A 15,135-nucleotide genomic window follows, 5' to 3' on the forward strand; every position below is an offset into this window, starting at 1 on the left:
CTTTTTTTCTATGGTGGCCTTACTTTTATGACTCTTCCCTTTTAAACTCTACTCCTCGAAMCTTTTTCTATCCAGCCTTTGGACTCTGAATCTGCCACTTTGGCTGTCACCAAGGCCATATCCAAAGACACACACACACACTTGCTGTATAAACACAGAAATTACGCAGAGGCAAACACACACCTCCTGTTTCAAGCTACACATTTCCAGCAGCCATAATTACCTTATGCAAATAAGATCAACAAATAAACTATCTCCTCCTGCCGGGCAACATGATATAAGATGCCAAGACTGAAATTTGGGAGCTCATTTAATTAGAGCGAATGTGATGAGAGAAACAGAGGGAAAATTCACCTACCGCTGCACAGCACTCTCAATTTTATACGTGTCTAATTTCGTATCCCTTATAGGCTGGAATCAAAGTAGCGAAGATGGTTCTTGGAGCATCTACCAGTAATGTCTTGACGTGTAGAAAAAGAAAGCCGTGTGTTAAATTGCCTGATTAAAGCTGAGCAGCAGTAACTGTCTGCAGAAACAAAATGATATGACAGTTGATCCGCTCCTAACTTTTACTTTTCGTTTCTAGAAATTACTTCAATTTTTAATGTTTTTTTAAAATTGTGGCCTAATTAGTGTGTTTCATTTTGAAGTGACACAGTATGTGGTGTTTGAGACTCCGTGTGTGACAAAGTTTAAAGCAAATTTTTAAGGTAATTTTAATTCGGCTCACATTGCTCTAATGGTGCATTGCAACTCCCGCCCCACAGGATCTGCGTTTTAAAGATAAAACAATTCTTGTAAGGATGTGGAGAACTCACCTACATTGCAAAAAATAAATAAGGTTTCCTATAGATCTAATCTTAAAGTGTATATATATATATATATATTTGTAAGGATGTGGAGAACTCACCTACATTGCAAAAAATAAATAAGGTTTCCTATAGATCTAATCTTAAAGTGTATATAATATATATATGATTTGAAGTCAATTTATTTTGGTAAATTGTACAATGCCAAACAGAGTTTTGTAATCCATGCAGCAAAGTTTCACTCTCTTTTTATCCATAATAATTAAGATGACATCCATTTTCTTCAAAGGCTGATCCCAAGGAGCTGATTCGATTAGTCACACAGCATGTGTCCTCGTATTCTGACTGGCCAGAGGAGCTGCAGAAGTTAATCAGCCAGCTGCACGTCTACAACGAACGTCTGACAGACTTCACCCAGGCCCAGGTGTTACAGGGACTGGGCCGCGGGGTCGACGTACAGCGCTTCAGCTCTGATTCTGATTATAAGAAGGAGACTATCCTTGGCCTCACAGAGTAAGTGTTATTATATAGGAGGGATGTTATAAACGTAGCACAAATGTAAGAAAAATATATGTTTGGTTGATTATTTCTTTGTTTTAACAATATTTCTTAAAGGGAACCTATAATGCAAAATTGACTTTTTAAAGGTTTTTTTTTACTCAACTTTGGGTATGTACTTATTGAAAAAATAGTCCTAGGACCAAAAAAATGCACCCAGGGGCATGCTTACTGTAAGTAAATGTATTTTTAATGTATATTAACGGCAAGTTTTATACTTCCATCATTTTGTGATGTCACAAGCCGTACGACAACCCACCGGAACCTGCGTTCAGCCCCTTACCTTGCAACCCCCGGGTGAAGCTCCACCTCCTCAGTATAAAAAGCCGTCACGGTGTTGTTGTGTAATGCGCAGCTCATCTCACAACAAGCCTTCCAATAGGGCAATGGGTAGAGTGTTGGACCAGGGAGTGGGAGACCAGGGTTTGAGACTGGCACGGACACAATTTTATTATTTATTTTCATTCGTTATGAACACGTTTTCTCATATACCTCTATTGTTTAGCTTATTAAAGCCTATTTGTTCGAGTTTCTGASGAATTTTGACCGCTGCTGCTCCCTGCTCTGGTAACAGAGCGCGGCGCAGAGGAGGGGGAGAAAAAAAAAGAAACTGCGACCATGACTCTGCCTCTGGGTCTCACTCAGCCAGGGTCTCATATGGTTGTACAACGGAGCTTCTGCTATTATTAGCCATGCTAATGTAAATGCTGGCTTTGGAGGGCGGAGTTAATGTCAACGGTTTTTTGGAGGGCGTTACCAACAGAGCTCATTAACATAAACAGCTCTTCTGAACGGAAGTCAGAGCAGGCAGAACTAGAAAATGGGAAATTATATTATCTGAGAATTATTTTGTGCATTAAATTGAATGAACATGGTCTGGATAGCCCACAGACATACCATAAAAATTTCTAGGACCCATAATTTGTCTCCTTTAACAATAAATCTTATACATTTAGAAAGTGTGTTTACGTCTYGTAAATGGTGCCACATTTGTTAATAAAATACATTTGTTGTTTGAGCAGTGTGGGTTGCCCCCATAAGAAAATGACCAAATCTTGTCTGCCATTGCCAAACAGCTTACTCTGCTACCGAGTCTTGTTTTGACCTTCTGCCACCACAGTGGCTGACAATGAGGCACCAATCAGAGACCTGATTGTTACACCCCGCCCTACTCGTCACATTCAACAGACTGCAAGCTTGTTTGTCCTCGGAGAACACCACACATGCTGGGATATCTGGCCAAGACAATCCAACATGTTGAATATCCCCAGTTTGACATCGGAGAGGTCTTGATGTCCTTCTGAGCCGACTAGATCACTCTTAACTTAGAGACATCTCGTAAGATTATGTTTACAGCCATCACAATAACTGGAGCAGCCTWAAGATTGTTGGAATGGCAAAATCASGCCAAAGATCGGCATAATAATTATACCTTGTGAACCAGGCAGTAACAGAGGATTTGTCAAGTTTTTCATGGTTTCAACTCACATAATCAACACTGCTGCTCAATCCACAAATTTATTTCAMTTACAAAGTGGCACCATTTTAGGGGAAATAAATAGACTTTCCATTGGATGCAATTTATTTATTGTAGCGTAACAGTAATAGMTTTATATTTTAAGTATTGTCACAAAGAATTACATGACCAATGTCCATCATTTTGTGTTAAGTAAATGTGAATATTGTGGTGGAAGGTGTTCTGTTCTGTAGTGGATTTAATGTAATCAGTGCGGTGTATTCCATTTAGTTTGAAACAGTTTTGCAGCACATATGCATATGAGTGGGAGTAATTGTCCTCTGAGGGTTCTCAGTATCAAATCTGATGATTTTCTTCCTGTCTGCTTGTGTGTCTGTGTTTAGAACTCTGGATGACGGTGTGTACAGAATCGCCCTGTCGCTGGCGAAGCGCTACAATGTTCCATTGTGGGAGGTCTACATGACTCACCTCGAGTTCCTCTTTACAGACAGCGGGTACACACACACAAACACCAACACATTAACTCTCATTGTGTTTTTCCTCTTTTTTTCAGTTTTCTATGTGTTAGAGTTCATTGCACTTCTGTAATCTCCTGAATTTCAAATGTTTACCCTGTACACATGTTCCGAGAACACACTTCAGTTTTGAATTAATACCATATAGGATCGTTGTAAGTTTTTTGTGTGTGTGAACACACACATATCTCTTGTGTATTTTGCATGTTTGAATTGAGCTAGCAGCACAGATTCTGACAGAACTACTTGAAAAGCATATTTAAAACCCCAGAGTTATTATAACGCATTGCCGACGTCTATGTTTACGAGTGTGAGAGGATACGAGTGTATCGGAGACAATTTTCATAATTTATTTGCTCGCTCACTTCATAGCTAGTGCATCTGACTGGTGCTGCACCTTGCATTATTTTAATAGAAAGCATTTTCAGCAGAGTTGAGAACTGTGTGTGTGTGTGTTTGTGTGTATTTGCTGGCAAACGTGCAAGCGTGTGAGATAAATATCCCCTGTTGTAATCTGATATAAGGAAATGGTTTATGGACTACACGTAGCCATAAATTTCAACACACACCTTCCTCTAATGCTCCCATAGCTTCTTTGTGTGTGTTTTCACCRAAATCTCAAGATCATGACAAATCTGTGAAGGCTTTTCATACTATAATCCTGACCAGAACCATCTGCAGTATGTGTATTGATTTAATGGATGGATGCAGGAAGTAATATAAATGGTGCAAGAGCAAGAATTTAAAGGGAAAGATGTATAGGGATATAAGAGTGGGTACAAAATGGAATTTTGACTTTTATTGATCCCTAAAGGAATGAAAAAAATATAAATTTTTCATTTCAGTCATTTGACTTGTTTAGCACCAGCAGCAGCCTGGTTGTTTTGTTTTGCATGATGCTTAGSAATGAAGTTGAGCACTAAGGTCAGAGTTTGAGTTAGCCTTGTCTGTTCCAGTAAAAAAAAAAAAGAAAATAAGTATTTTGTTTGTCAGTTTTGATGTTTTTTTAATTGATAATCAAAATTTACTTAACCTTGCCTGATGTGTTATTTATAGCAYTTGTTCCCAAAGATGAGGTTTAAGCCTCACTGTGGGTCATGAACCATCAAGTGAGGGGTCTTGAGAAGATCTACGTAAATCAAGCAAATGTTACAAATGATTGTAAATGGCATGATTAGCCTTAACGGTTTCCAAAGAATAAAAATGGTAAGCATAAATGCACTAAGCATTGTTGCAGTTCATACTGCAAAATGTTTTTACTTGGATCACACTAAATAATTTGACAGGTAAGTGTCATCTCAAATAGAATGTAGCACGTTGTGCTCTTGCCAGAAATTRTGTTTGTTACATTGTTGTCAAAACAGCTGCCACATTTTATGAAGGTTTCCAATTTCTTGTCCTTCTAATCTATGCTAAAATGTTCTGCAACCAAACTGACAAATTACCACACTTCAATACTGGTATCACACAAGACATAAATTTGTCATTGTCACCAAGCCAGGTAACATTTCTTTAGTTTGTGATCTGCGCTGACAGCATACAGCATCATTGTTCTTCATCTTTTTTCAGTATAAAGCCAAGGTGACCATTAACTGTGACGGGTGCTCAGTGTAGGTTTGAGCCAGTTGGTGTTCATGCATTAACTCAGAGTGTGAGTACAGTGAGAACATACCTGRTCAGTCTCATAATTTGAGACACAGTATGCTATCTTTTTTCTATTTAAATGTGTGCCTGTTTTATTATTAGTTCTACAATTGTGGCCTATTTTCTAAAACATCTCATAGGAGTCACTTGTCATTTTAAGTTACACATTATAAGATGCTTTTCCAGAACGAGCAATAATTATTTAACCAATCAATCCAAATGACCAACCAAACCAACTCAAACCAACCAACCCGTTCAATCAAAATRAGCAAACCAACTAACCTAGTCAAACCAACCCAACCCAATCCAATGACTGAACCCACCAATCCACCAACCAACCAAGACAATCTATCTCAGTCAGTTGATTCAACCCACTAATCAGTCTACAAAAGGGACAGAATAATGCAGTCTGCACTGCAGGGAAAAATATCCTGAAGCTCTGAGTAGATGTAGTTTTGACATATATTACTCAGTGTCTTTCAATATTTTCAATATTTTATTTTCCCATTTCTTGGGAGTAATGTGGCATTTTAACACTTCTTCCCTCTGTATACACCTACAAGTAGCCTGGTAAAAACCAGACCCTTGTTCTTCACTTTAGGCATTTACGCACGGCAGGGCCGGCCCCGGCTCAGCCCTAATTCTAATCCGGGTTCGGCGGTTGTGCATAAGCATAGTAGGGCCGGATCCAGCCCAAGTTCTGGAACCTGGCCAGGAGAGGTTCCAATCGKGCTGGCCCGGTTTGACGACTTATTTGTTTTGCTCTAACGAGTCAAAACGAGTCTGGCAAGTCATTAAAAAACATATAGATCAATGAAAAAGCAATTGCTTTCACAACGGTAGCATGTAACAAGCTAATATTGCTAGCTTACTCGTCGATGCCGTCTGCGTCTCGCCGGTAGCCGCTATCTGTTGCTGTTGTATGGCCAAGTACAGCCTTCGGAAACTCTCCGCTCTTCTGCGCATCACCATTCGTCGTCTCACTCGACATTTAAGGACCGTTATGGACGCTTTTCCAGTAAACAGTTCCCACCCACTTTGTGGCGGCTCTGATGACAATGCAAAACATCCAGGGCTGGGCAGGGCCGGACCTAGGCCATCTGGGGGCCGGGGCCGGCCCTGCAGTGCGTAAATGCCTTTTGCTTCATACTAGGGTCTGGACTCGCGGCTATAGAGAAGCGATTCTTGTTGGARGCGTGGCCTATGTTGAAGTGTCCCTGTGAAGGAAGCTAAGCTAAGAAGCTAACCGAAAATCACGTGCGCTGTAAACAACCCTACTGAGAGGAGAAAAGTACTGAGCTGAACGAGACGACTGTAAATGAGAGCTGCTGCTTTGTCAGACAAACTTAKTTTAATTCAGAAGCCTTATCAACATGGACTGGCTTCCTTCACTTCCTCCACTGCCCTTGCTAAACTAGTAGACACTGCGCAGAAAATCGATGTCGTTTAAAACTCCGCCTTCTGTTTGCTGATTGGTCCATGTAAAATAAACTACAAGCAGACACTGTGCAGAAAATCGACGTTCTGTTCTCTGATTGGTTCGGCTAAAAATCTGCCAGCGAAATCCTTGTCTATGGGAGAAATCCCAGACGGTGCAGTGAAGGGAAACTAGAATTGCGCGGAACTGCGTAGGAAGGCAAGGGCTAGGCTGCACTTACAGTGCAAAAAGAGTATTTTAAGCCCAGGTTTGGCAGAATTGTTTTAGTAATTTTAGAAACATAGCAAAAACAAACACTATTCATTCTAATAGCAATGATATGCTGAATGGTTACCTCTGCTCTGTCAGAGCTTTCCTGCAGTTTAATCCTAGCTGTCTGATTGCCTCTTCCATTGAATGTGCCTCTGAATGAACAAAATATTAGGGAGCTATTTTTTGTTTGTTATCTCATGCATCACGTTTAAACCGAATATGCTAATGTAAGACCGGGACGAAGTGAGGAATGAGGCATGAGAGGAGCGGCACACTGATCAAATCAGATTAAATTGGCTCCTTGTTCTGGCTGGCTTTTGAGACAAACAAGAGAAGATTTTAATAACAAGCYTCTAATATTACAGCCACATGAACACAACAAAGACGGGGAGGGAAATTCTATGGTGTCCTTAGAGATGGAGATGCTGCCAGGGGAGCAGCAGTTTCTAAGCCAGTGTGCAGTAGACTAGTAATAAAGCTATCAGGGAGAAATATGCTCACCAAGGAGATGCAGAATGCCATAGAGAATAGAAAGAAATAAAATGCTCATATCTTGAGCAAAAATATATATCTCTGTTAAATTATGAAAAAGGAAGGCATGGTCTTAGGAAGACTTGGCAGCAAAAGCAGCAATTGTTAAACAGTTTTGGTTATCTGTATTTCAACACCAAAGCTCATAAAATTTCTGCATTAATCTCCACAAGCCGTCATTTCTCCTGTTCCCCYGCCTGGTGTTCTGTCACTTTGGAGGTGAAATGAGTCAGCAGTGGCTTGTCAGACTTTGATTGGCTTCCTGCGTGTGTGAAAGAGAAAGAAGCAGCATTCAGGACACGAACAAGAGAAAAAAAAAACGAGTTTTCACTTTGGATTAGTTGCTCACTCTCTTGATTCTTAGCTTTATTAGACTTCCTGTTGTGAAGATGATTAGTCTTATTTACATTATTGAGTTTATTGTTGGGGGTTGCACTGCTGCTCCTTCCTATTTAAGTTTTTCATTAGCAAAAACCCTCCTAGCCAGCTACAACAGAGAGCCCCAGGGAAGCTTTGTCCACTTTGATGTTGTCTCATTCTGACAGATAAACAGRATTCCTCTCCGACTGCCACAGATTGCTCAAAGCCCCACTGAGACCACCRGCAAGCAGCTCGACTTTGCCTGTTTAATCTGTGTGTCTCCCCTTGTTTGACTGTTATAGTTCTCCAGGGKTTTTTACCCCTATTTGTGCTGTTTTGCAAGCATTCATTTCATTTTTGTTGTCTCTTTTTAAACCACTTGTTGTTGACGTTGCATCTGGTGGCATCACTCGTGTTTAAGGTGTTTCCATACTTTAATTCACCTCTGTCTTTATTCATTTCCTTCTTTTGACCCAAAGTTTAATTTCCTCTCTGCTTCTCTTACTCTTTCTTCTCCTTTTTTAGAATGTTTTTATGTCAAACTTGATTATATTCTTAGCTGTATTCCGAGGAATGATAAATAAAATCCTCTTCTTTTGTCATGAGGGTCTGTATCTTTGCTGATAAGCCTGAATAGCTGGGCTGTTTTCTCATCGCTCAGAAATGAGTTTGCAACAAACACATCAGTGCTGGTTGTCCACTTTTTATTTGTTAATGAACATTTTCTGTTTTTTTTATTTTGTTTTAGCATATTTCTGCTTCAAACTTTTGGTTTTGATGTCATAAACCTAAAGTGTTTTCATTGCAGCCACTTGGTGCATTTTCATTTTGCACCAAGGAAGTTTTTATAGCTGCTYTTATGAAAGCACAAAACTTCTAATACAGTGGATTATTGGATCAGTTACTTCWTGTGTTTATTGTGCAGTCATGCACTTGTGGTTGTATTATCTGCTCATTTTTTTTGTTTTCTTCTTCCCCCTCTTTTTTCCTTGTATTCCTTTCAGCCTTTCCACCAAAGATATCGAAGCCCGAAGTGATCACCTCAAACTGTTTGAGACTCTAAAATGCAACCCTGAGGATATGTACAGCCACATGAACAAATATGTTCTTCCAAGTATAGAAGGATCAGACTTGGGCCGCCTGCTCTACTACTACACCCTAATAGATGCTGCGGGGTGTGAGCCTTATGTTACCACCACCATAAAGCCAGACTCTCACATCAAATTGCTGAAGAAGCTTCGGGCTGTTGCCAACGGTAAGGCTTACACTGTTTTCTTTTATTTTTCTGGAAATGGCAAATCCACTATATAACCTTGTGAATGTTATGAAAATGGAACTCCAATGACTTGGTGAGTACTGCATAAYCTGCCCCAAAACATCATGACAACACATAGAAATACCGTTATAAATTATTAGGAAAGAAATGTTCTGTACGAGTTGCCTGCGATTCAGCTGTAGGCCAGTAGTGGGCGTACCAGACTCTGAAGAGACGTGTATATAAGCCGGAACTTCGGTTTGCTTTGGAGCGTTGCTTGTTTGCTGCCCTGAGCTATAAAGCTCTGCTCAGAATCCAGTACTGGGGTTGTATGGTCGATTCTCTTCACATTTTAATCTATTCAACATTTATGTGGTTTTGTCTCGATTTTCAGTTACCGAACACCAAAAATTCTTACAACCTGGCAGCACTTTAAGCCTTTAAGTCAGGCGTAGTTTCTTCTATTTTAAAGAACAAACAGGATAAAATTGTTTCTACATATTTATTATCATTCAGGTCAAAGAGGCTTGAATTGAAAGAAGTATCGTTGCTGTTATTTGCATGAAATCGGCATCCAGCTTTGAATGTCAGAAAATCAAGTTAGGTGTTAAAATCGTGAACTTAATCCCTCATGACATGACTGACTGCTTACATACAGCTTCTGACATTCTTCTAACCACATCAACTGAATGCAAAGTTAAAAAATCCAATTCTTTAATWTTTCCTCTCTGAAGAAAAGATAAAACACACCTGATGACATCTCTGCACGTTGAGAGTTACACATTTCATCTTTTATCTCTCTTTGTCCCTTGATCTTATTCTCTCCTTTTCTCTTCTCCCCCCCCCCACCCAAAATCGGCTCACGCAACACTTTCCCCAAACTGGGAAAAAAAATCAGAGCTGAAATAGACTGCAAAACATTTGCCTGTGGATGAAAATGACACCCATCCACCTGTGAATTACTAGTCAATTCACCTGACACATTAAGTGCCGRAGTGACACGGTTTAAGCGAGTGCAGTGCGAGGCATGTCACCTGTTTGGCGCTCAGCAGGCAGGACTCAAACTTTTGTTGTGTATGGGTGGAAATAAAAAAAGGACTGTCATTTCTCAGCAAAGTTCAGTAAAGGTCGGCCGAGTGTCGGACGTGTTTTCATGCCTGGCTTACTCCTTCTGCTCCTGTTAGCGCCGCAGCTTTTACCAGTGACACATGCCTCTGTTTAACACACACGCACAAATCACAAACGCACTCTTCTGATGGATCCGCATCAACATTTAAATAGTTTCATGTTCAGTTTCCAAAATGTTGCCAACTTAAAGCTTTTATCACCACTGCTCCATTTCGGTGTACATTGTGCCAACTATAACAGGCAAATCTACCCTAGCGGTTTTAAAGTAAATGATTTAATTAAATTTAGCTAATATGACAAAAAGCAATGGGTAGATTGTTGTATGTAGATATTCACCTCCATATTCAAATAAAATACAAATTTTGAAATTTTCACATTTAGCAGGCCATAATTGTTGTTTATTTTTTACTGCCTTTTTTTTGTTTCTATATTTGCTTATATGGTTTGATTATGATTTTTTTTAACGTGGCAACTATTCCTTAGTAAAAGGCAGCTGTATAGCAGAAATTCAGTGCTTGTGTAACGGTCATATTAAAAACTGTCAATTTTGATGACTGTGTTCTAAAGCAGTGTTTCCCAAAGTTGGGGTCGGGACCCAAAGTGGGGTCCCAAAACATCAAGGTGGGGTCCTGAAAAGATTTTCGGAATTAATTACATTTTTGCCTTAGTTGTTACAAAGGAGTGAAGTTAGTGTATTTAAAATGGATAAATGTAGTATAAAAATATAGTTACTATGCCCATGTTTAGCTGACCTGAAATGTTTATCATCCAAAAATAGTTGTGGGCACAGGTCTCTGCTACTGTTATTTTGTGGGTCAAAGGCTGAAAAGTTTGGGAACCAGTGCACTTTGGTTCCCAAAGTTGTGCTTGGGACCCAATTATGGGTCATGAAGCACCTTGGATAATCTCCAGAAATCAATTTAAAGGGTAATAAAATAATTGCTGATGTAATATCTTCCCTATAACTATTACAAAAACACACAATAAGCATAAATAATTATTTATATTTGTGTACAAGCTGTTTAGATTGTCAAAAAGCCTGTGTGTTTAGGGTTATTAACAAAGTTTGTGTACTCAGATTATATGGGGTCACAAGTTTTTGCCATGGATATTTTATGGGTCAGAAGACAAAAAGTTTGGGAACCACTGTTCTAAAGTACAACCACAATATATCACACATAGTTGTTTACTCACCAGAATTAGAGGAAAAACTTCAGTTTTTTTCTAGTTAACCGCAGCGATGAAAAGAAGACGTATAGATGCTAATTGCATATTCGCAAGCTCAAAAGTCCATCTGGCTAATTTAAMAACCGACTTCTGCTGTGGGAGCAGATTGTTTTTTTAGGAAGCATTCACACATGATAGTCCAGTAGCCTCTGTTCGATTGGGGACCGAAATAGCAAGATTTATTTTACATTTTCAATTGGTGAGGTTCGCATTCACACTGCACTTTGTCAAATGAACTAAATCCTGCAAAATGTAAACAAACATGGAGTGACGTCAGATTTTAGTTAACCTGGTAAAAACCAGACCCTTGTCCTTCACTTTGCTTCGTACGAGGGTCTGGACYCTCAGCTATAGAGAAGCGATTCTTGCTGRAGGYGTGGCCTCTGCTGAAGTTTACAATGATTGGATCGGCTGGCTGCAATGTATGTCGCTGTGAAGGAGGYTAAGCTAAGAWGCTAACYGGAAATCGCGTGCGCTGTWAACAACCCTACTGAGAGGAGAAAAGTACGAGCCGAACGATATGGCTGTAAAAGAGAGCTGCTGCTTTGTCAGMCRAATTTAATTTAATTTAATTTGGAAGCCTTATCAACACGGASTGRCTTCATTCACYTCCTCTACTGCCKTATGCTAAAATAACTAGCAGACACTGCGCAGAAAATYGACGTCGTTCAAAGCTCCRCCTTCTGTTTGCTGATTGACCCTGGTAAAATAAACTACAATCAGGCACTGCGCAGAAAATCGAGGCTCTGTTCTCTGATTGGCCCGGACGAAAATTCTCCCGAAGAAATCCTTGTCTATGGGAGAAATTCCGGACAGAGCAGTAAAGGGAAACTAGAATTGAGTGGAACTGCGTAGGAAGGCAAGGGCCAGGCTAGATTTTAGTGGTTGCAGAATTCTTTTTTTAAATTATTTGCTTTTGGTAAATGTGCCTAACAAATAGTCTTCAGTGAGCTCACCATGAGCGGAAGATGAAGCGGAACCGCAGAGAATATTGTYTTCCACACAARGCRTCTGAGACGGCTCCATGTGAGGCAGCGTTCACTGGGAAGGAGCACATCCAGCTTCACAGCAGTGATGTTCACCTAATATAGACACTGAGTAAGGTACTTACAAAATATGAGCAACTTTTTTTTTTACTGTTATTACTCAGAATGTCCTGTATTATAGTCCACTTCCTGCTTTTGGAGCGGTCTATGGTTTGCTTGACGTTCACACATGCAATCAAACCACACCAGAGTTCACTTTAACCGAACCGAGACCTAGGTTTAGAAGCAGACCAGAGTTAGCTTTTTTGGTCCAAATCAGAGTTCTATTACACATTTACACCTCCCCAAACGAACCAGACTTTCTAGGCAAACAAACTAGAGTTTGATTAGCGAACTAAACAGGACTGGTGTGAATACACCCTTAGTGCAGTTAACCTGGCTAACCTAACCTGGAAATTTGAGCCCTTTTACAGTTTTTCCTCTACAGAAACAAACGCGCCCACAAGTGTGTGTCCCAAAATAATGTTTTCCCACCAGAGGATGCATCACAAAGCCTGAAAAATCCTGAAGCCTGTCTAAAATTAGTAATTGGGAGGATTTGATTTTTTAATGTATTTTTTTAAATTAGGGTTGCATTATACTTAATGTGCATTATACATGAAAAAGTACGATAGTCTTTTAGTTACTGGAATTGCTAGTTGGTGTCTTTATGGACTCTTATTTATGCATATTTTAAAATCAGTATTTTAAAAATCTTTGCACTTCAGCCTGTGAGCATTCTGTTTCAGCACAGGTCACCTATTAGGTTGAGCAGTCTTTGTCATTTCTTGACATTACATGGTCTTATCTCTGGCATGGAGGTTGGTGGCTGATTTTCACTCCGTCAACCAATGCTAGATCTTTATTCCAACTTTAGTGTTCCCCACGCTCAGTCATCAGTCAGAGCTGTTGCTTGTCCCAGTAGGTAAGCCGCAATTAGACATGTTCAGTTCCGGTGAGGGATTAGGTAATTGATCAGCTGTAAAGCTGCTGCAACATAAAACTCTGACATATGCACACTGACACCTTCACTACATCAAATAGATTTATATTCTGATATATCAGCTGACTTTGTGACTTTACCACTTGCACTTTCTGCACTGAATCTCTTTCTAACACTTAAACACAGTTAAAATAGAAACCACATCACTCACACACCCTGCAGTAAGATTGAAACACAGGCTGCTACTGTGTCTCCAGGGCCAATAACCTTCTGCTAACATTGTCAGACACACACTCATTTGACTCAATTACAGGAACACGTGAAAAAGCACATGGCCAGATGTCCTCACAGAGGCAGACAAACAGTAAAGTGGCAGGTGGTTTGCATCCAGTATTTATCGCAATTTCAGACACAGCACCAGGTGACTCTCTGAGTGGACTCTGACAAGACGCCGCTCCTCGGAGATGAAAACCGAARTAGAGAGCGAGGGGATATGGGTGGGGCAGAGCCAGACAGAGAAAATCAGGGTACATGTGTAAGTGCATGTAACTCTCATTTGTGGTTAAAGTGTCTGTCTGGGCCTGTCTGAAAGTATTTGCGCGTGTCGGTGTGCTCAATTTGCGAGGTTTTATGCGTGCGTGATTCCTGTGTTGACGAAGCCCTTCCCGCAGACAGGACCGGTGTTTAAATATTTAAAGCTCAGACAGACCGCGGTGTTGCCACAGTAATGTGTCTGTCTGCGCCGGAGACCAAGAGCATGTCATCATCTCTCCCAGTTTCATATATACACACACTGCAGAGGTGGGCATAATGCTCACAGACAGATTCAGTGTCAAACTGCACACACACACAGACAGCGCTGCTTTCACACACATATACACTCAAATATTTTTTTTATCATCGTAGAGACTTTGCATTGACTTCCATTCATTTACCAGTCGTTTCTATAGCCTGACCCTTTACCCTAACCCTAAACCTAAACCCAGTTTACACCTTAAGGCTGGTTTATACTTTGAGTTGCAAATCTTGTTCCCCTTGCTGAGTGACAAAACAGTTGTGCCATTTCTGTCTGCTCTGCCTCCAGTCAGAACAATGCGACACGGACCTTGTGGCTCGAAGTGTGTGATTGGTYAGAACTTTTTGGGTGGGTTTGTTCATGAGGAGCAAGAGGCGGAGCTGGACCACTCCAGAGCTGGACTCAGAGCAGATCTTCCTTCTGCGTGTTATTTTGTTTAAAATTATTATTATTTTCTCTGAAGCCATTTGTTCAAAGAGCTAGAAGAGAAGCTGGTTTGATCCTATTGAACGTAGGCATGCAGTTGACATCTTTTTCCATCCCCAATAGCTGTGTTTCCATTGCAAATGTGCGCAAAACTTTGTCGATATTCCGTTAATGTCGAAAAACACAGTTTCGCAATTGTGGTGTTTCCATTAAGTAAGAAATGCTATTAAAGTCATACATGAATAGTTTTTTCTCGCAATAAGGCATTACAACATGGCGGCAATGGATGTAAATACATGCATAATTGCTACCACGACACTAGCTCTCATCATAATCAGAGGAGACGTTGGCGTCTTTTTGAGGCTTTCCAGCGACAAGCCCCTTATACTTGGGAGCGGCTTCATATGCGGCGTTTTTGGGAAATTGTAGTCAGYGATTTTATTACTTTCTTTTACAACTTCGGTGATTTTACTACTATTTCTACTTCCTGTTTTCTTCGCCGTCGTCTTTTTCGCCAGTAGAAACAGCCGGTTGTTGATCACGTGACTTCCGTGATGCGAAAAAAGTGTTTCCATTGCAGTTTTGTGAAACACACCAATTTCGATACGGCCGAAAAACCACCACATCCTAGCACAAAAACATTTTGTCGAAAAAAAATAATTTTTTTAAAATTGACGTGTTTCCATTGAGAAAATTTATTTTCGAAATTCTTATTTGCGCATTTTCATCGTCAGTGGAAACGCTGCTACTG

General features: G+C 40.2%; 1 protein-coding gene across 1 annotated transcript in view; it reads left to right on the forward strand.

The window, feature by feature from the left end:
* nbas (NBAS subunit of NRZ tethering complex) overlaps nt 1-15,135 on the forward strand; it is a gene marked incomplete in the record, with an annotated part of 224,076 nt that overhangs the window by 131,141 nt on the left and 77,800 nt on the right. The window contains 3 exon segments of the mRNA XM_014011983.1: nt 1,099-1,322; nt 3,228-3,338; nt 8,589-8,839. Coding sequence (XP_013867437.1) covers nt 1,099-1,322; nt 3,228-3,338; nt 8,589-8,839 — 586 coding nt within the window.

Source organism: Austrofundulus limnaeus, unplaced genomic scaffold (genome assembly GCF_001266775.1).
Source record: "Austrofundulus limnaeus strain Quisiro unplaced genomic scaffold, Austrofundulus_limnaeus-1.0 Scaffold86, whole genome shotgun sequence".
NCBI classification, from domain to species: domain Eukaryota; kingdom Metazoa; phylum Chordata; class Actinopteri; order Cyprinodontiformes; family Rivulidae; genus Austrofundulus; species Austrofundulus limnaeus.